General features: G+C 42.7%; 1 protein-coding gene across 1 annotated transcript in view; it reads left to right on the top strand.

The window, feature by feature from the left end:
• The first annotated feature begins 8,750 nt into the window (after positions 1-8,750).
• Positions 8,751-23,554, top strand: part of LOC126473595 (potassium channel subfamily K member 18) — a 522,245-nt gene continuing 507,441 nt past the window's right edge. The window contains exon 1 of the mRNA XM_050100742.1: positions 8,751-9,923. Within this exon, the coding sequence (XP_049956699.1) occupies positions 9,749-9,923 (175 nt within the window). The 5' untranslated portion in view covers positions 8,751-9,748. The remainder of the gene's footprint in view (positions 9,924-23,554) is intronic.

Raw genomic sequence — 23,554 nt, 5'->3', positions numbered from 1 at the left:
TCTGCCATCAGCGGCCTCCCCTGCCCCACGTTAACGTGCCTAACAGCCGAATGAAAGTGAGGTCGATCATGACGCTGAAACAGTTGCACAAAGTGCACATTAGTGCCACCTGTTTGAGTAGCTATCTTTACCAGGTCACCACCTACATCATATTCCCTGTCCCTATCGAGACTCTTCCCTGCTCCACCCACTATCACTACCTGATCCTCCTTGGTAAAATTCTTACATAACTCCCCTATGCTGTCAGCCACCTGAGCCAACCCTGCACTTGGCTTCACAATGCTGGTGACCTGGTACTCACTCCCCAACACTTCCTGCAACTGCTGGCCCACACCTCTACCGTGAGAACTATCTAGCAGCACTACCTTCTTCTTTCTGCTAGACTTTGCGACTAACTTAGGCCTCGTAATTGCTGAGGACTGCTGCATGTTCCCTGCATCTACAGCTACACGAGGCTCCTCTCCACTCAACTCTGATGGTTGGTCATATCTATAGCATGTACGCAAAGTAAAACTGTCTAAATACCTCCTCTTTCTAGCTGCCTTATTGCCAACTGCAGTTCCCATTCCCCACCACCCTTCACCCTCCTCAACCTACCAAGTTCGTCCTTTGTGCATTGTAACTGCACCTGAATGGCACAGATCTTGCGCTCCTGCGCCTCTATCAACTTATTTCTACTATAGATTCTGTATTCCCAGGATAGGATCTCACTAAAATGACCACTGGGTTCCCCACTGCATTCCCCCCAATGAAAACACTTTGAACAAATCCCATACCGTAACCCACTACTCACAAATCTACGACAGAGCGCACACTTCTCACTCATGGTAAAATTTTACAGTTACTGAAAAAATTATACGTCTACGTTACCAAAGTTCTGTTACACCAGTAGAACTATTTAAGAACTAACAATAATGGTCTCGAAATTCTCTGCCTATTAAGAAAACAACTACTACTACATTACAGCTAATACCAATAACAACAGAATTTCACAAAATTATTAGCTAAACCCAAAAAATTCAAACGGCCACTGGAACACTAAGCGAAGCTAAAACACTGAATTAAAATTTTACTAACATATTTCACTAGAAACAATAATAAATGTCAGTTGAAAACTAAAGCACGAAATTTACTAAATGACTTCGACGCACAGAAAACTCTAAAAAACACAGCGAGCGAACGATTACAAAAGTTTATTAAGTCGTTAGTTCGCCACAAACGGCACGCAACACGGCTGAAAAGTATTAAATTTAATAAATGTATTACAGAGCACAAATAAGTTTGTCAGTACTTAGCGTTATAACCGCTACTGGAAATACGGAAGCGTCCGATCCCGCCCGCCTGCTTTGACCCATGACGTCACAAATATGGCGGAAACGACCAGAAACCACGATTCCAATATGGCGCATATAAATTCGGTACGTACACATTATGAGGATGAAAATACATCAAAAAACAAACACACACACTTTCCACAAAAACCCTAATGACACTAACGGGACAAGCGCGGGAAATGGGGTGTTTTTAGGTGGGGGAAAACTAAATATAAACAAATTTAGACACCCTCCCCCATACAAAACCACACAAAACGACGAAAAAAACCTACATCACAAAACTCCCCAAATACCACTAAACACAATATCATCTGGAATCGGACACTTCCCTTGAGCTATATAGCTCAACAGCAGCTCCCGATCCCATAAATTAGGATCAAACACTTCCCTTGGCCGATATAGCTCAAAAACATCTCCCGATACCAATATCAACATTCACAGCCACACTTTGGGATCGGACACTTCCCTTGACCTGCGCACTGTTCATTTTATCCTTCATATCCATTCCTGAAGAAAAACAACAACCCATTAATTTGACTAAAATTACCACACGATGTACAGCGAACAACACTAAATTAACCTTCACACAAAATCGTTAACTCACTGAAACGAATTCCACTACAAACACAGTCGCCACTCGAACAATTCTGGATAATGAGCAAAAGCAAACTGAGCCCATTACACCACACAAACGAAAACCCTGGACATACCACCAGAGAGCACAACAAACCACAACACGACGACATTTACAAACACGCCACACTCACAAGCCAAACTCCGCGCCATCATGACGTCATACGCGACAACACCCTTACGTCACGGGTCAAAGCCGACGCGTGGGATCGGAAGCTTCTGTCGACCCCCGCTACTGCTGCAGTGCACGCCGCAAAATGTAAACATACTACAGAGGCGCGAAACTTAGACGAATGACGCAAGCACACTCACGAATAATAGACCACTCGAGTCAATAACACAGGAAGAAAGACTGAGATTAATTAAAATCCTCCAATAAGTTACTTTTACGGCAAATATTAACACAAATAAACTTTAAAATAAGTAAATGAAGTCTAAACTTTTATAAAATATTAACGAGTAATTTCAACAACAGTGCAGCACACGTGACGTCACACCAAACCAAATGGTCTGCGGTACCATTTAATTTCATAGCAGAATCTCTTTAGCTCCCATCCACGGTCCCCTTACAGCACAGCGGAAGGACGGCGATATTCTATGCCCAGTTTTGTTGCCGTTCATGTCAAGCTCCCTGGGATTGTTCGCATTCCTTGTTTTCGTGCTCGGAAAACCATAACTTGGCCAGCAAGGGTGTAGGATCTCTTCCCAACTGAAAACCTTTCGATCATCATGGGCAGAGCCCCCCAGCGAGCTCTGGATTTTCACGACCTAACTTGCCAAACAAACGAAGTCTGCACGATATCCCGGATAATTCCTTCGCGGTGCGCTTGTGTTTTATTTTGTCTTAGTGTATTTTGTGGTTGTGATTTTTCCGGCAATTTTGCAATCATATAGTGACGGTTATGTACTCTATTTATGTAAACTACGTTACATTTATTTACGTTGAGTGTCAACTGCCAGACGCTGGACTACATCTATGTTTCGATACAATTTTATGTCGTGCCACACTAGTGTGATCCACGAACGGCATTGTGGACGTTATAAAGTATTCACTTGTTCATTTATGCATGTTGCCAGCGACGAAGAGCATATACCACTGTCCTTGGGTATGTCCTAAACAACTATTTGCTAGGACCCCTTCAGACCTATCACAAATACGCTCTGATATTCTGTTCGCTCGTATTTTGTCCATTAGCTGACGTGGGGACTGTATCGAACACCAGCCGTATGTCAGGGCACGCATCAATCTGCGTGTCGGATATACTGCCTTCTAGGTCTCGTAGATGATCATTGCGGGCTGGGTGTCACACGACAGCTGTTGCTGATTGCTGATTCCCTCAGGGATGATTTCCTGTCTCCAGACAAGTAATAATATGCGAGCGCAAGACTTAGAGCTCTCTCTGTTGCTGACACAGCGTAATATTCTTTTCATTAATAGCAGCATCTTTCGATGGATTTCGTTTATCACGGTTTCTTAATTTACTGCAACTGTACAATTCTGAGCTGCGCAGTTCCAGGAAAGATGAGCAATTTTTGGGTTTGTCGTATCGTTTGCGCAAGATCATTATAGGCGTAGCGCAAGTTTGGATTTTGGGGGAGGGGGGGGGGGGGGGAGAGGAGCAAGGAAGGAAATCGGCCATATCTTCACATGAACCATCTATTCACTTGCCTCAGCCGTTTTAGAGAAAACAAGGAAAATCTAAATCTAGATGGCTGGATATTTGAGCCACCATACTCTTCAGTGCCAGTACGGTGAGCTAAATCCCACCTTGGTCGACCTACACATTGGTAAATGTCCACACGAAGTGATAAGTATACTACACCTGCTTGAGAGTACAGTTTTCCTACAGTCATGACGACGTGGAAACGACTGTACCAAAATATCCGTCGTATTGTAGACGACAGAAAACTGCACGAACAACAGTATGTGCTAATAATCGCTCAAGCTAGGAACCAAACACACACTCGCGTCCCTGGGACATCTGTACTTCCAGATGGTTCAAATGGCTCTAAGCACTATGGGACGTATCATCTGAACTCATAAGTCCCCTAGACTTATGACTGCTTCAGCCTAACTAATCTAAGGACATTATACACATCCATGCCCAAGGCAGGATTCGAACCTGCGACGATAGCAGCAGCGCGGTGCGGGACTGAAACGCCTACAACCGCTCGGCCACAGCGCCGGCTGCACTTCCAGAAATATTCGTATGTAATGCGGAATCGACCACTGGGCGTCACAAGAGGTGGAACCCCCATTATGAATGGAGACGGGGAGTGCTGTGCTGTCAGTTGAGAAGCAATAACAACAGAATGGGCCTGTCAGGAGAGCTTACTGACTTCAAAAGGAGAGTGAAACGTCCCCTTTGAAAAATTATGAATGACACTGCTGGAAAAACTCTTACGTTATTTGATTTTCAGACGGCTGAGCAAAACTCAACCTACTCAAACAGTTTTCTCTTTACTTATTCTCATCATCACTAAACTGACATGCAATTTTTTAGTGCGACGCAATCTGGCTTTCAATAATCCCTACAAAAGAGCTGCCCTGGCTAACAATAACCTATACCTTTCATGACTCACTTACAAAAATCTTCGTTACTCATACTACTGCAATACAGCGAGCGCCAATACTGCCAGCTAAATAAAAGATTCTAACTACTGTACGCACTAACTACTGATAGGCATAGTTGGCAAATGAAAGATTTTGATAGAGAACAATGTATTTACCTTAATAGTGTTCAAAAGTTACCACACACACACACAAACACACACACACACATATATATATATATCCGTCTTTACAAATTTTCATTTTCTGGCGGACACACGTCCAGATCGTCCGCTTAAAAATCTGGCATCTCTCTCCCCACATCCAACTCTGCTGGCGGCTCACTTCCAACTGCCCAATGCTACGCGCTGTTAACATCCAACTGCCCAACACTACAATAGCGAACATTCCAACAATGAGTCCAACCAGCCACAGACTGCACACAGCACAGTCAGTGACTTTCATACAGAGTGCTACGTGGCGTTACCAACATAAAAACCTAAAGAGCCTACTTACAAGAGTTGTCATTGGATGTCACCTGGGTAACCACCAGGGAACTTTCATCCCTTCTAAAGTCGACCAATTCGAAGTTCAGCGAAGTGGAAACGCAGACGAACCACAGCAAAACAAAGACCAAGTGGACCTCGTGTACTTATGAACAGTTATCGTCAAGGGTGGTTGTAAGAAATTGCATGAAATCAGCGGGAGAAATCACTCCTGGGTTCCAAAGTGCTACCAGTAGTCCAGATAGCTCAAAGACTGTGCGTAGGCAGTTAAAAAAATGGGATGCAGTGGTCAAGCAGTTCGTCTTATCCACACATCAGCGGTCAGTGCTAAGCTATGCCTGAGTGTTGTAAACAGCGGCGCCACTGGGCACTGGATGATTGAAAGCGATTGATTCAGCGTGACAAATCACGATGTACACCATGGCAATCCGATGGAATTGTTTGGGTTCGGCAAATGCCTGGAGAACGTTAACTGCCCTGTATAGTGCCAACAGCGAAATGAGAGAAGAGAGTGTTATGCTGTGGGGGTATTTTTAGTGATTAGGATGTGACCCCCTTATTCTGCTTAAGAAAACTCTAAATGCGGAAGAATAACACATTTTACAGGTCAGCGTTGTACGTACAGTAGAGGAACAGCACAGAGACAATTATTGTATCAGCATCACAATACTCCCTGTCATAACAGCGTCTGTGAGGCAATGGACTGTGGACTTTCCAGAACATAGTCCCGACCTGAATCCTGTGGAACACTTTTGGGATAAGTTAGAACATTGATTTCCCTTCGTTCTCCAGCGTCCAGCATCCCTGCCCTGTCTTGTTTTGGCTCTTGTTGTAGAATGTGTTGGCATTCCTCGACAAACCTTAAGACACCTCACTGAATATTTCTCCAGGCAGCCCATGTCGTCATAAAGACGAAGGGTGGACACAACCCATATTAATGTCCACTAATAGGAGTCCAGATACTTTTGATTAGATAGTGTACTCGTTAAGTGTAGTTTGATACGTAAAACTGTATTACGCTGTCAGCTGTTAACGAGTGACTATACTAACTAGTCAGCTAAATAAATGGAGGTTCGTGCTGAGGCACCTTTAGGATCTTTGTCAGAAAGTGAGAGGGTCGGGATTTGTCAGAAAATGACAAATCGGGAACTACAGACCGTCCTCTTGTAAAGAAAATGTCAAAGTGATAAGTGAAAATACATAGAAAGTTACTATTTCAGTGCACAAAGCATTTACTATTTATCAAATCATTGAAAATAAAACGAAATATCGACGTATAAATTTCAGGTTTTGTATCATAACAGAACTGTTGGAAATTCACGGGAAGAGACTGCGGTGTAGAGTGCTTTAAAGTATACCACACTGGAAGTTCATTTATGTGATCACATATATGTTTTAAACGTAATAAACGCCTGTTGTCAAGAACACCAGAAATTTTCACTAATATTCGAAAAGATTCCTGTTTTGGAGCAATTTAAACAAAACGCTTCACTTCGTATTTGCTGACCTAGTAAACTTTCGCCAGTAGGCTAATGGACGAGCACGGTTATTACCAGCTTGGAGGGAATCCATTGTCAATGGTGAAAATTCACTGAAAAATGTGTAGCAGAAAAACGAAGACCATTCCTATAAAAAAAAAGGGTAAATAAAATCACTCGAGGCAGAATCCTTTTCCAACTATATTTATTTGAAAATAAACGCGAACGCAAGAAGTGTGCTTCATTCTTAACATTAACATTTTTAAATATTCTCATTTGTAGAAGTACGCTACATCTTTTGTTCGGCATTCATGTATCGATCGTGACACACAAAGTTTTAAAAAGTTCTCTTTGTGTATAACGAGTTTCTAGTGATGGCCATTTTTCGCAGTGGATGTATATAAATTGTTGTAGTTCACACGAAAAATGCGTGTTGCGTCTTTTGCAAAGCGTCTTTAGCGGGTGCCCTGCAATATTACATGATTTATTCTTTATCACCTATTGGTCACAGATTTAAGAACAAGTCATGGAAATATCTTTTGTAATAAAATGGAAATTTACTTACAGTACAGAGTAAGTAGCCATTTAAAACCATGCGACTTTCTCTCTTGTGGAAAACCGATTGAAAGCCTCCACTTTTGTGTGTAATGAGTGGTTTCGTAACAACATTTCAACTGTCACTTTCGGTGTCTAGTGTCATTTGTTGTTGTGTTACGAACTTTCCCGATTTTAGCTTTCACTTCTTTTTGTAAGATTTTATGTGTGTTGAAGTTTGTGTGTGTGTGTGTGTGTCTATATATTTTTCTATGCCTTGCTTGGGAGAGGAATGAATTTGTGATCATCTACTGGAATGTTTGTCCATTATACAAAGAATAAGTGTGAACAATGAGTGGTTAGTGGTATTAACTTGGTCATTTTATAGCAATTTATTTTCTGCTTTTGAGTCGTGTATATGATAATTTTTCTCTAAAGCTACCAGGGGTCTCTCATTGTGTATTCCATTTTCATGTCATTCTCTTGCAGTTGGCTTGTGATTCATTTCTGTTAAATGTTCTGCAAAAAATGAATGACTTGTCTTGTAAATCTAGGCTCTGTTATTTTTCTGTTTTTGATTTTCTGCTTTTGATTTGTGTATATCATAATTTTTCTCTGAAGTTACCAAGTGCCTTTCATTTTGTATTCCGTTTTCATGTCATTCTCTTCTAGTTGGCTTGTGATTCATTTCTTTTAAATGTTCTGCAAAGAAATGAGTCGCTTGTTTTATATTTACAGGGTCTGTTACATTCACGTATGCATGCAGGTGGGGAAAATCAGCTGCTAAATAACCGTTAAAATTCACAACGAAGGCCTTCAGCTACTCCTTCAGCTGCGTTTCATTTTGTATAGTGCTACGATTTTCGGTCGTAGACCATCTTCAAGCTTGGGGTAAACGAGGTTATAGGGACTGTACAATTTCACAAGTTAGTGTAATGTTATAAACATCATGCTTCCTACAGGCATAAATGACAGAAATGTTACACCTTGATATAAACGTTTACAAGTTGCTGTTGCAGGTCAACCACAGTAAATAATGATTATCTTTGTCTGTTTTTCATATACTGCTTGACCTGTTTCCGTGTGTACTTTAGACCTGAATAAACCTTCTGGTGACAGTTGTTCTGCAAAGTTATTGTACTGCTGACAACTTTACTGACTACAGTTGGCCTGCAACAGCAATTTTTAATCATCTGTATCATGGTGTAACATTCCTGCCATTTATGCCAGTAATTACGGTGTTTATAACCTTACACTATCTTGTCAAATTGTACAATATCTAACATTTTATATTTCCTTGTTTAAGCTAAGCTTGAAAAGGGTCTGTGACCGAACTAGTGGCACTACGAAAAATAAGAGAGAGAGCTGAAGGTTTTCACCATGAATTTTTGTTGCTTTCTTTGTATCGTTCGTCGAATATTTTCTTTATGTATGCTGGTTTTTCATAAACAGACTACCATAATTTTCAGATGTAGTTTTCTTTCGTTTTGGATACAGAGCAGCAACAACAATGCTCGAATCGTGAAATCGGAGCGCGGCTGCACCTGGAACGGACGGTATGCGGCGCTGGCGTCGCGTATTTCGGGAATGTGCGGCGTCGCGACGTCGATGATCGGGCGCCGTCGGGTGCGGTCGTGCGGCGCCGCCGGGTGGGCGTTCCCTGGAGCACGTGCTCGCGGCGCCCGCTCCGCCGCCAGTAGCACCCCTACCAGCGGCCGCTGCGCACGGTGGGCGCCCGCCAGTCCGAGACGACACCCGCGCACCCTTTCCACAGCTGACTGAGCGGCGTCTCCAGTCCAGAAGTCGAATTCAGAGCACCTACTACTAGCTGGCGGTCCGTTGCGTGTGGGCAGTGAATAAGACGTTCCACCTGCTTTAGAGATCGTTAAGGGAGGTATAAGATGACATCTCTATCGCAGTAATTTCTGGTAAGTTAGTAGCTGTCAGCCGTACGCAGCGGCAGTCCGAGAGTTGTGATCGCACGCGCGGCTCTTGTTTGATGAGTGCTGCCAGGACCAAGCTTCCAGTGAAATTATTCGCTTTGCTTTGGTACTCTTTTGCGCTGGTGGCTTCCGAAATCAGCTGATGCTAAGCTAGCACTGCTACTTGCCTTTCACGTTGCGCCTAATATTGCGAAGATGTAATATTACGGAAGCTTGGCATCGGAGGTAGAAGCTAGCAAGAGTTTCTGGGGACCAGTGGACCGTATAGGTGCCTTGGTCGTTCACAAATAGAGCAGTAACACTTCATATTTCAAACGACCTGAATAGAGACTGAATTTCATAAGGCAATTTTCGCTACACGTTTTTACTTTAGGAAATCCTTTTTACCGCTGCGAGTATTTGCATATCATTAGGTATTGTAGAACATAAAGCTGCATGCGCACGTTTTATTGATATTTTTGATACGAAGTTGTAGGGTTATTGCAGACCTACATAGAAATTTTTGTCAACGAGGACGAGTAGGTCTAAGCGGCTCTGTTGCTGATCAGGCGGTTCCCACAAGTGTAAAGAACAGTTGCCTGTTTTCCGTGTCCTACCGCACGGTATTCGAAGTAGAGAACATTTTGGTAAGTAGGCTGTAGTGCCCACGGAAGAGACAGCTAGTTCACATCCGGCCAGCACAGCGGGTGGTGTCGTTCCTCGTGTGCGGACGCGGGCATCCCGGGCGCTGAGTTCAGGGCCGGGGTAAACCAGAGCGCCGACACTGACGATGACGCCGACGACGGCGCCGGTGCCGGCGGCGGAGGGCGAACCGCAGCCCCCGGAGCCGCCGCGGCCGACGCGGCGCGGCCACCGCCCCCGCATCACGCTGCCCATCTTCCACCTGCCGCCCTCGGCGCCGTCCACCCCCAGCCAGGCGTCGCAGCACTCCGCGGCGACACAAGGTACACGGCACACACCTATTTTGTTTACTTGCTCACGCTGACGGATGACTTTCACAAACACGTCGTACATACTCTGTTCGTGGCAACACAACGCTTTGTATCCCTCCGCCTTTGTTATTGCATCACTGGACTCGACTTCTCACATTTACGAATACAGTCGCATACGACTGTAAAGGAACGTTTATGCGGCAGTTTTGTGGCTCTTGCAGCCCCGTATTAGCGTATTCACCCAGGAGAAGGAGACGGTAGCTGCCCTTCCCTAGAGAAAATTTTAAAAATACATAAGTAAATAAAAAAAATTACAAACTCACGGAACAGACACACGTAACAGCTATCAGTTTGAAGAAAGCCAGGGCAATAACGGATATTCACTAGTGCTAGCCGGCCGACGTGGCCGAGCGGTTCTAGGCGGTTCAGTCTGGAACCACGCGACCGCTACGGTCGCAGGTTCGAATCCTCTCATCATACAGTCTACATTGCGGCAAAATTATAACATTAGTAGTATCATTAAAATGTTCCTCACAACATGAATTTCATTCGACGCCGCACCGTCTCGCTATAGCTGCGGGTCCCAACACAACTGTCCTGGTCCAGTCCGTGCTGGTGACAAAGCCAAACTCCGGCTAGAAACCGCCAACTCAAATTTCATAGCGCTGGTGCGCAGCTTAAATGTTTAAATATTGGGCAAGGTGAGATGTCAGTACCGGCCGCTGTGGCCCAGCGGTTCTAGGCACTTCAGTCTGGAACCACGCGACAGCTACAGTTTCAGGTTCGAATCCTGCCTCGAGCATGGATGTGTGTGATGTCCTTAGGTTGGTTAGGTTTAAGTAGTTCTAAGTTCTAGGGGACTGTTGACCTCAGAAGTTAAGTCCCATAGTGCTCAGAGCCATTTGAACTACTAATGCTAGTGTGTACAGAGCAAATTGTGACCCCCCTCCCCTCCTTCAGTTGCAATTCTTAGAATCCTCTTGCCTTTATTGATACATTTAATAAGCAGGCAAATAATAAAGAGTCAAAATACAGATGTCTGCGATAGTGAAAACAGCGAACAGCGGATAAATAACGAAACTTTTACGTTGCACCTAGTTCCACTTATTCAGTAATGCACTTCACAAGCATTCAGTGAGAAAGGGGAGAAGAGAAGCGGCAAAAAAGCTGTCGCCAACATAGGACAATAATCTTACGCTTGGTGCGTTTAAACTAAGATATATTGAAGCCACAGAATGGAATACTTACAGAAGTCGTCTGGTTTTCTCTCAATTACTTCCAAATCAAATGATATCTGCCACATTGATAATGAAACTACTAACAACAGGATCCACGAACAAATGCGTACTCAGGATCGAGTAAGAGGGTGCTGAGGCAACTCATGGTAGCTTCTAAAATCTGTCTAAGCTCTGCAAGCCACCTAATGGTGTGTGGAGAAGGGGACTTCGTGTACCAATATCACTTAACCCCCTCTCCTCTTTCAGTCGCAGGAACAACGAATGCTGGTAATACGCCGTGTGACCTCGAAACACTCTAATCTCACCTTTATCGTCTTTCCCGTAGGTATGCGTAGGAGGGAGAACATATTGGAAGACTCTTCTAGGAATATACGCTCTCGGAATTCCAATAGTAAATCATACCTTGATGCAGAACGCCTCTCTTACAGCGTCTGCCACTGAAGTTCACTGTGCATTTCCGTGACGCTTTCGCGCTAACTAAATGAACCTGTAACGAAACATGATGCTCTTCTTCGAATTTAACTCTGTTTCCTCTATCAATCCTATATGGTACCGATGCCGTACTAACGAAAAATATTCAAATAATACCCGCACGACTGTGCAATCTGTCTTCTTTTGTGGGTGGATTGCACTTGCTGATGTTCCTTCCAGTGAATCTCCGTCTGGACTGTGATATACCTGCGGTTAGTTTTGTGCGATAGTTCCACTTTAAATCGCTCCGCACGTATTCGCCCAGATATTTAATGGATGTGATTGCTTCCAGTGTTTGTTCGGTAATGTGGTAATCATTCAATAATTTATGGTCGGTATCTTACATTTATGCTCCTATTTCTACATGCGGAATGTGTTATATCTGTTTATGTTGATGGCTAACCGTCTATCCGTGTACTAAGTGTCGATTTCCTTCAGGTATTCCTGCATATCGCTACTATCTTCTAGCATTGCGACATCTGTGCATATAAGTGCATCATACTCGTAAAGCCTCACGGAACTTCCGATGGTATTCAGTCGTTTATTTGTGCCGGGCGTACCTCGTAAAAATCATAAGACGCATTTTCCCTCGCTGCTTGGGCAACTATTTGTAATTTCGTTTTTGTATTGCGTAGGAGGAGTCAGGCCAGACAATTACTGCTAGTCACGTCGTTCATGCGATGCCCGATGACAACAGAAAGCGACGGCTTGTTTTCCAGTACAAATAAAATTACTTTTAAGTCGGAATTTTACGTGTACATTTGTCCACTCGATAGAGCGCTCCCAGATTAGTCTAGCGTGATATTTTCTTTATCGATGTGTACTGACAGGGACAGTAAAACAGGAGTCCAGCAGTGACTCGGTTTCGCTGAATGCATGACAGTAGCAGTCAGCGCGGCCAGGGCAGTGCTATCGCTCCTGGAGCACTGGTTATTCTTCGAAGTTTTACTGTCGTTATTAACACATATCGATAAAACAAATATCGCACTTGACTAGTTTTGGAGCGCTCTATTGAATGGGCAGGTAAAATTCTGATTTGAAAGTAATTTTATTGGTATTGGGAAGCGAACCACTCTTCCTGTTGTCACCAGGCGTCTCATGAAAGATGTGAGGAGCAGTAATTGTTTGGTTTGACTCCAGCTACACAATGCGTTAACTAAATTGCAAATATCTGTTGAGACAGCAGACAACATGTGCCTGAAGACTCTTAGGAGCGACACCCTGTATATGATCTGAAAAGTAATTGTCCCACAACACTCACTTAGGCATACGCCCCAGGTACTTTAACGTTGAAGCTTTTATGCTGCCATCTGTACGTAGTGAACGAACAAATCGTGCTGCGTTTCATACGATATTTGTTTTCGGAACCTATGTTGATTCCATCTGAGGATTTTTGCAATGTCCAGAAACATCATAATGCATCTAGGAAAATTCTATAAGATACTGAAATCAGCAATGTAAGTCTATAGCGCCAATGATGAAATAGTTTACAGATTACACGATAAGTTGCTTAGGGTACATTTACTACTATCTATAAGATCTTCCGCCTTTCTCCAAAGTGATGCTGAAGTGCTACATCTGTTTGCGTAGCGTGGCATGATGCGCATCCGGGATTGGAAGATTGTCCATGAAGCCAAGCAAGTGTCACTTTTTTTTTTTTTTTTTCCAACCAGGCCGTAACTTCCTACTGAGCATCGCGCGTTCATTTAAGTACATCAGGTAGCATGAATACCTTATTATTAATAGCGATACACCTTGTTGACAGGTGTGAAAATTACCGAACTATCAGTTTAATAAGTCACGGCTGTAAAATACTAACATGAAATATTTACAGACGAATGGAAAAACTGGTAGAAGCCGATCTCGCGGAAGATCAGTTTGGATTCCGTAGAAATGTTGGAATACGTGAGGCAATACTGACCCTACGACTTATCTTAGAAGATAGATTAACGAAAGGCAAACCTACGTTTCTAGCACTTGTAGACTTAGAGAAAGCTCTCTTTCAAATTCTAAAGCTGGCAGGGGTAAAATACAGGGAGCGAAAGGCTATTTACATTTTGTACAGAAATAAGATGGCAGATATATGAGTCGACGGAGATGAAAGGAAAGCAGTGGTTGGGGAGGGAGGGAGTCAGGGTTGAACCCTATCCCAGATGTTATTCAATCTGTATATTGCCCAAACAGTAAAGGAAACAAAAGAAAAATTTGGAATAGGAATTAAAATCCATGGAGCAGAAATAAAAACTTGAGGTTTGCCGATGACAATATAATTCTGTCAGAGTTAGCAAAGGACCTGGAAAAAGTAGTTGAATGGAATGGACAATGTCTTCAAAGAAGGATATAAATTGAACATCAACAAAAGCAATACAAGGATAATGGAATGTAGTCGAATTAAGTCAGGTGATGCTGAGGAAATTAGATTAGGAAATGAGTTTTGCTATTTGGGGAGCAAAATAACTTAACTGATGATGGTAGAAGCAGAGAGCATATAAAATGTAGACTGGCTACGGCAAGGGAAGCCATTCTGAAGAAGATAAATTTGTTAACATCGAGTATAGATTTAAATGTCAGGAAGCCTTTTCTGAAAGTATTTGTATGGAGTGTAGCCAAGAATGGAAGTGAAACATGGACGATAAATAGTTTAGACAATATAGATTTAAATGTCAGGAAGTCTTTTCTGAAAGTATTTGTATGGAGTGTAGCCCAGTATGGAAGTGAAACATGGACGATAAATAGTTTAGACAAGAAGAGAATAGAAGCTTTCGGAATGTGGTGCTACATAAGAATGGTGAAGATTAGATTGGTAGATTACATAACTAATTAGGAGGTATTGAATAGGATTGGGGGGAAGAGGAGTTTGTGGCACAACTTGACAAGAAGAAGGGATCGCTTGTTAGGACATGTTCTGAGAGATCAAGGGATCACCAGTTTAGTATTGGAGGGCAGCGTGGAGGGTAAAAATCGAAGCGGGAGGCCAAGAGATGAATACACTAAGCAGATTCAGAAGGATGTAGGTTGCAGTAGTTACTTGGAGATGGAGAAGCTGGTACAGGATTGACTAGCATGGAGAGCGGCATCAACCCAGTCTCTCAACTGACGACCACAACAAGAATATACCTGGTTAGAAATACGCAGCTTACAATGGTGGTGCCATAATATAACGAAAATATGATCTGCAACAATGTATCAGTCACTGCAATAATCTTAAATCTTTGCATCCAGTTTGAACTTAATTGCGGTAGTATATAAAATATATACAGTGGCTTCATTTGAGATCAGCCATTTCATAAATGAAATGTCGTGTGACGAGGGCCTCCCGTCGGGTAGACCGTTCGCCTGGTGCAAGTCTTTCGATTTGACGCCACTTCGGCGACTTGCGCGTCGATGGGGATGAAAGGATGATGATTGGGACAACACAACACCCAGTCCCTGAGCGGAGAAAATCTCCAACCCAGCCGGGAATCGAACCCGGGCCCTTTGGATTGACAGTCTGTCACGCTGACCGCTCAGCTACCGGGGGCGGACCGCCATTTCATAATGTCTTCCTTTCTCCAAGATTTTCGTGTCATGAATATAAGGTTGAGGCTATCATATGAAGTATTGCCCGTAATTATAATGTAGGGAGCTCTGGCTTAATCAGAATATTTCTGAATCAGTTGTTAAACACTTGACCATTGTGAGCTCTAATGTGTTCTGGCTGCTATTGATTAATAATGTGTTTCTGGCCGTTCTGCGGAGAAAAAGGCTGGGTCTGTCGTCGGAATATTGTGGATCAAATGCAAATAAAAACACTGCAAAAAGTCCGAAAACACCGTATTTGAAAAAAAAACTAGTATTCTTTTCTTTTCGAAAATCAAATTAGCGTCCTCCACAAGATTATTGGTGCTTTGTACACGTTCAATAATTAACCTACTTTTCCTGCCCGATTCTTTACGCCCTGTGGCAAACCTGCAAGAAAAGCTTTTCTCTAATCTGTTACTGGAAGATCATATTTTTAAGTCACGTCTCCTATGCTAATACAAGTCTCCTCAATCTAGTAAGTTGTACATATATATATGTGGTGCCTGTTCTTTCGGACATCACCCAGAGAGCAGACACCGTTTTGATCCTGCTACCACTATGAATTAAGACACAAAGGAATTACAGACATTGGCTGCAAGCGGGTATTGATTTAAATTAGTGGGGAAAGTTGAAAAGTTGTGTCGAACCTGGGTTCCCTGTTTACTAGGTAGATGCAATCACTACTGTCGCATCCGGACGTAGTGGTCAGCGAAACTGCACGGGCTTCCCCAGGACGCCTCTCGTCAGACCAATGACTACACTATTGATGGGCCCCTTTCCCTTCCAATCATCCTTGTTATTCGATACATTTCGCCAATTCCTGTAGGAGTTTGAGCTTGTTGTGCACCCGCACTGAAGAGATCATTCGCCGCCTTCGCCTTAATTATATAAATAGTATCTGTTCCTAAGGATAGTCCGTGCAGTTGCAATCTACCTAGTAAGACATTTCCTTAAATCAGCTAATGTCTTTAATTCCTCTGTGTCTCAGTATTACGTTTGTCCCGCGTTCGAATCCTAGTCCGGCAAACAGTTTTAATGTGCTCGGAAGATTCATATCAGCGCACACTCCGCTGCAGATTGAAAAACCATTCTGGAATACCCTTGTTGCTCCTGAATGCTTGAATTCAGACTGTGAGCACAAAGCAGTTCAGGCCATATGTGTAATTAGGACATTTCACCATCGCAACAGATCACAACGAAATATAGTTTCTGTCTGATATTATGGTATTTCGTTTTCCATTTTCGTACGGAAAACCAATGTTCGATCATTGCTTTGTAGAAACTACTTCATTTAAAAAAAAGGACAAGCCGTTATCAGTTACCATTTGAAGTCATTTACCACTGAAATTTATTTAAGACGCTTTGATTTTGAAGAAAAATGCAAGTCCTTTTCAAAAATCGCTAACACAGACGATTGTCGTCTTCTTGTTTCACTGGGATGAATGGTTTATTCATGTTCAGATTTTTATTTCAATGCACCTAATGTACTTAACACAGAAACTCGAATGTTATTTCTACAATATAAAGTATTGTGTATTGTGCGTTGTGTGTATTGCACCGGGGACCTACAAACGACGGAGCGGCTTCTTCCCGCCATAGACCCTCAGTAGTCCACAACCCCCGCCGAGGGCGGATTCGTGCCGGGGACCGGCACGCCTTCCCGCTCGCGTTAGACCGCGCGGCTAGCCGGGCGGGCCATATAAAGTATTGGTAGCGACAAATTTTTTTTTCCTAAAAAGTCTCGGAAAGTTAACCACAATCTACTTCTTGTCGCAACTTGCGTCCTCAATTATTTCCTGGATGTATTCCAATCTCTGTCTCCCTCTACAGTTTTTGCCCTCTGCAGCTCCCTATAGTACCATGGAACTCATTCCCTCATGTCTTAACAGATGTCCTATCCTCCTGTCCCTTCTCCTTATCAATGTTTTCCACATATTCCTTTCCTCTCCGATTCTGCACAGAACGTCCACATTGCTTACCTTATCAGTCCACCTAGTTTTCATCATTCGTCTGTAGCACCACATCTCAAATGCTTCGATTCTTTTCTGTTCCGGTTTTCCCACAGTCCATGTTCCACTACCATACAATGCTGTACTCCTGACGTACATTCTCGGAAATTTCTTCCTCAAATTAAGGCCGATATTTGACACTAGTAGACTTCTCTTGGCCAGGAATGCCTTTACTGCCAATGCTAGTCTGCTTTTGATGTCCTCCTTGCTCCGTTCGTCATTGGTTATTTTACTGTCTAGGTAGCAGGATTCCTTAACTTCATCTACTTCGTGATCATCAATTATGGTGTGAATTTCTCGCTGTTCTCAATTATTCTACTTCTCATTACCTTCGTCTTTCTTCGATTTATTCTCAATCCACACTCTTTACTCATTAGACTGTTCATTCCCTTCGGCAGATCAAGTAATTCTTCTTCACTTTCACTCGGGATCGCAATGTTATCAGCGAATCGTTTCACTGATATTCTTTCACCTTGAATTTTAATTCCACTCCTGAACCTTTCTTTTATTTCCCTCATTGCTTCCTCGATGTACAGATTGAACAGTAGGGGCGAAAGGGTACATTCTTGTCATACACCCTTTTTAATACGAGCAGTTCATTATTGCTCGTCCACTATTATCATTCCCTCTTCGCTGTTGTACATATTGTATATGGCCCGTCTCTCTCTGTAGCTTACCCCTACTTTTTTTCAGAATTTCGAACATCTTGCATCATTTTACATTGTCGAACGCTTTACCAGGTCGACAAATCCTATGAACTTGCCAAGATTTTTCTTTAGTCTTGCTACCATTATTAACCGCCACGTCAGAACTGCCGCTCTCGTGCCTTTACCTGTCTTAAAGCCGAGCTCATCGTCATCTAGAGCATCCTCAATTTTCTTTTCAATTCTTCTGTATATTATTCTTGTAAGCAACTTGGATGCACAAGCTGTTAAGCTGATTGTGTGGTAATTCTCGCACCTCTGATCTATTGCCGTCTTCGGAATTGTGTGGATGATGCTTTTCCGAAAGTCGGATGGTATGTCACCAGACTCATACATTCTAGATACCAACGTGAATAATCGCTTTGTAGCCACTTCCTCCAATGATTTTAGAAATTGTGATGGAATGTTACCTATCCCTTCTGCCCTTTTTGATCTTAAGTCCTCCAAAGCTCTTTTAAATTCTGATTCTAATACTGGATCCCCTATCTCTTCTAAATCGACTCCTGTTTCTTCTTCTACCACATCAGAAAAATCTTTCCCCTCATAGAGGCTTTCAATGTATTCTTTCTACCTATCCGCTCTCTCCTCTGCATTTAACAGTGGAATTCCCGATGTAATCTTGAAAGACATAAGTTGCGACTGTCTTTTCATTGTAAAAACCAATCTTCCCCCTCATAGAGGCTTTCAATGTAATCTTTCCATCTATCCGCTATCTCCTCTGCATTTAATAGTGGAATTACCGTTGCACTCTTAATGTTATCACCCTTGCTTCATTGTAAAAACGTTAAACAGCTATACCACCGACGTTTCGTCTGTCTTTGGAGATGTTTTCTTCGGGGCGACCAATAGTTAGCCACACTGAAGAGGACCGATGTGATTGAAAGACATAAGTTGCGACTGTCTTTTCAGCGGTACTCCTCAATGCGACTAACATTTGTTTTAGTGTTTTATAATTACTGTGCCTAATAGCCAAGGTTATTTTATTTCAACTTCAATCCTGCCACACATGTATCTACAGACACAACATCCTCTTTTCGACGGGGGCGTTAAACACTTTGTCCCCACTTTTTCTTTTTACTGCTTCACAGTACGTTCAGGAGAGTGCTTTTTATCAATATCCACTATTATCGGGCGGGTTTCTCTTCTATTCTGTTCGCTTACTAAGTGAAGGAAAAAGACTGCAGGCCTCGGTATGTACCCTAAGCTTTCGTGAGCAGCATAATTGTCCCACATATTTCTTTAGAATCCCGAGTGACCTGTGGTAATCTCTTCCTTTTTCGTCTAAATAACCCAGACTTCGAAATACGATGAATTCGAATATTACTTGTTGGGCCCTTTCCAAATAGACCATGTGCAAAAATCACTTAAAGAAAATCACAGTAACATGAAACAACACTGATTCTTGTAACGCGCAATATCTGTGCTCTGAGTTGAGACAACTGAATAAACTGCATCAGCGATACTTTCTGAAATATTATTGAACTTGGTCATGGCAATACATGTCATCCACGCATGAGTGTGCAACGAAGTCGACTAACACAAATACAGTTGACCTTTCGCTTGTTTCAGTAACGCTACGGGCAGGAAGGAATAATACACTGAATTCTTTTCAGTTAACCACGTAGGTGGGCCCTATCGCTCTAAATACATTCCGGTGAGTTAAAGATCTTCATTTTCACCTGGACTAATAGTCACAAGGGTCATTAAACAATGAACAACATTTTGTCATAGTCTTAGTAAATAAAACTATATTTAAAAACAAGGATTTATGCTAATGGAATAGCAATTACAAATAAGAGAAACATAGTAATTAATAGGTAGATCTGCTACGAAGCTATGTAGAGAAAAGTCACTTCTAATAGGAACTTTTCTGTTTAGTATTTCTGGCGAGACGAACCAAGCATCTCACGGCAGTTTATGCCATTTATAGCACCATTTGCCATATCTGACGTCGAGAGTGAAACTGGGAAAAAGTATTACGGAGCTCTTTGGAGAGACATTTAAAAAAACGTGAAATGGAACGTAATGCATCATTTTTATAACGCTTCCACTTTTCATTGCTGCAAAATATCTTCATATCATCATCTGACCTACAAAATAGTTATTTTAGCGAATTTTCTGCCAAGAAATGTTAGTGGTGAAGGTAAAAGAAACGTAGAAGTTAATCCAAACTGACGATTTTACGGTGGAAAGAGTTTATCATTATTTTGTCAACTTGTAATAAGTATTCGTCTTGTTCAAAACAAATTTATAATTTTTTTATTGAATCTTATATGCATTTAGAGTGAAAGAAGTAGTTGGGGAAGGCTGCATATATATCCAGATTGCGCACTTAGGAAGACAATATACAAATAATAAGAAACTATAAAATATATTCATTGTACTGCCAACATACCTCAGAAGCTATCTTTTAGTAAGGCAGGAAATGTAGTACTAACCTTATTGAACATAGCATAAAAGGTGTAGAAAAGTATATAGCTAAAGTAAAAAACAGCTTTGCAAGATGTGTTCTCATTCAAAACTTTTTACTTTGTATCTGCGGAAGTCATCCTACGTCGTTTAAATGAATGAATTTTAGAGCCGCATTGTTTATATTAATTTATTATTGTGAGACTTCCCGCGAAGTTGTTTACATTACTTCCGAGACTTGTTGCGAATGTTTAAGAGTTTATTCTTTCTGAAAATTGCAAGATTTCAGACAATAATTTACTGACTACACGTGGATATGCTCCAATAAATGTGAACTTCTCTACATCTACATCTACATGGATACTTGGCAAATCACATTCAAGTGCCTGGCAGAGAGTTCATCGAACCCGCTTCACAATTCTCTATTATTCCAATATCGTATACCGCGCGGAAAGAATGAACACCTATATCTTTCCGTACGAGCTCTGATTTCCCTTATTTTATCGTGCTGATCGTTCCTCCCTATGTAGGTCGGCGTCAAAAAGATATTTTCGCATTGCGAGGAGAAATTTGGTGTTCGGAATTTCGTGAAAAAATTCCGTCGAAACGAAAAACGCCTTTCTTTGAATGATTTGCAGCCCAAATCCTGTATCATTTCTGTGACGCTCTCTCCCATATTTCGCGATAATACAAAATGTGCTGCCTTTCTTTGTACTTTTTAGATGTACTTCGTTTGTCCTATCTGGTAAGGTTCCCACACCACGCTGCAAAATTCTAAAATAGGACGGACAAGCGTAGTGTAGGCAGTCTCGTTAATAGGACTGTTACATTTTCTAAGTGTCCTGCCTATAAAACACAGTCTTTGGTTAGCCTTCCCCACAACATTTTCTATGTGTTCCTTACAATTTAATTAGTTCGTAATCGTATTACCTAGGTATTTAGTTGAATTTACGTCTGTTAGATTAGACTGACTTATCGTGTAACCGAACTTTTGCCTGTCACGGGGAAATTTTCTCATCAGTGTTTCTACATCTACAACACTGGTCAGCCAAACCATTATGACCACTCCCCACCGAGACGCTGGATAGCGCCTGGTGGCGTTGAGGGCACATGACGTGGTAACAAAAGTTTGCAAATAGAGTAGACACGGACGGGGGATCACCCTAAGCGAAGATATGGGCTGCAAATGGGGAAATGCATTGAGATAAACTACTTTGACAAAGATAAGATTATTATTACGCAGAGGGTGAGAACCAGTATCTCAAAAATGGCGAAGCTCGTCGAATGTTCACATGCTACTTTCGTGAGCATCCACGGAAAGAGACAGAATGGGAGTAAAACTACTACGACTCTTCACAGAACGTGAGGTTCAGAGACATGTCTGCTCTACAAAATAGGATAAGTGGTGATCTGTGCCATCTCTACCGAAAGAGCACAATGCTCGTGCGCACACAAGTGTTTCGGAGCACACCGTTCATTGTACATTCTGGAACATGGAGCTCCGCAGTAGACCACCCCTACGTGTTCACATGTTGACCCAACGACATCGTAAATTGCGATTGCAGTGGGCGCGGGACCACAGGGATTCTACCGTCGATCTATGGAAACGTGTCGACTCTTTAGGTAAATCACATTTTTACTATGTTAGGCGGATGTTTGTCCCCACAAACGGCGTCATCGATGTGAACCCCGGCTCGAAACGTGCAGCGCGCCGCGGATGCAGGCTGGTGGTAGCAGTATTACGCTATGGGAGACATTCTCCTGCGATTGCATGTGACCTGCTGTACTACTCGAAGACACGCTGACAGCTGCATCCCTTCATGCTTGATGTCTTCTCCGATGGCGATGTCATTTCTCTGCAGATTATAGTCCGTGTCTCAGAGCCAGAACCGTGCTACAGTGGTTTGAGGAACATTAAAGTGAACTCACCTGGTTGTCTCGGGGGCAAAGTTGCCTGATTTAAATCCTACAGAACTCATCTGCGTCGCTATCGGGCGCCATCAACGCGCACGCAAACCAGCGGCCCGTTTCTTACGCGAATTGCATGGCCTGTGCGTAGACATCTAATGCCACATGCCTCCGCAAAACTGTCGGATCTCTGATACGCAGAATCAGTGATGTATTTTGTTCCAAAGGTGGAAAAACAAGTTGATAAGCAGTTGGTCATAATCTTTTTCTGATGAGTGTATGTCAGGTGTTATATAGTTTACCAATGTCATTTTCCCCGGTTCCTAACCCAATCGCAGGTGGTACGTGAAAGGAAGATAGTCACAGTACGACTTAGCCCTACGAGGATGATGGAGGCAGTCATCAAAAGGTTGGGATACTATTTGAATCTGACGCAAAAAGTGAACCGAGAAATTTTGTATGAACCCGAACGTAATTAATTTTAAAGTTTTGCTCATTACATGAGGTACTCGTTTAACGAATCAGTATGTTTGTTGACTCGTTCGGGAACGTGGGCTCTTGAGATTCAGGAGAAATGCTCTCTGCGATGCAAAACGTCTTTCTTGTAATGTCTCCCACGGCAGTTTGTTGACCTTCCCTGTGACATTGTCACGTTGACTGAACAAATCAGATTCTCTGCCCACTCTGCGCATTCGAGTGATGACGGTTCAAACCCACGTCCGGCCATCCTGATTCAGGTTTCCCGTGATTTCCCTAAAGCGCTTCAGGAATATGCCGGGGAGTTTCCTTCGAAAGAGCACGGTCGACCTTCTTCCCCATCCTAATCCGATGGGACCAATGATCTCGCTGTTTGGTCCCCTCGTTCAAATCAACCAGCCAACCAACAATGCCCTTGCTGTCGATTATTAATTTTAGTATATATGTGTGGTATTTGTTCTTGCGGACACGTCTGAAAGAAAATGCATCGTTTTTGATCCAGCAGACACTTTCTTCTCCGAGACAGTCAGCCTTTTTTCTGTGTCGCTAGGATACATTGATCATAGGAGACATTTCAACTCCACCCAGGTACCCAAAGACCAACTTCCGCGTCACTCTCCGTGCGCGGCGCTAGCGGCTTTCTCAACCTTGTGGAATTTTGGGAGCCTGCTCATGGTGATTGTCCGGGGTCTATGCACTTCACTAGCCATTCTTTTAGCCACTTCCGACGTACTTATATCTCCCGCGATAATGTCAGTGGGGTGTAGGCTACTGAAGTCTGCCCCTTTGCATCCTCTGACCATGACACACATATCTGTGCCATCAATCTTTACCGCCATAGTGTGTGACACGGCCGTAGACCATGG

Source organism: Schistocerca serialis, chromosome 4 (genome assembly GCF_023864345.2).
Source record: "Schistocerca serialis cubense isolate TAMUIC-IGC-003099 chromosome 4, iqSchSeri2.2, whole genome shotgun sequence".
Lineage (NCBI taxonomy): Eukaryota > Metazoa > Arthropoda > Insecta > Orthoptera > Acrididae > Schistocerca > Schistocerca serialis.
The sequence above is the reverse complement of the archived record's forward strand: the minus strand, read 5'-3'. Positions and strand labels throughout refer to the sequence as shown.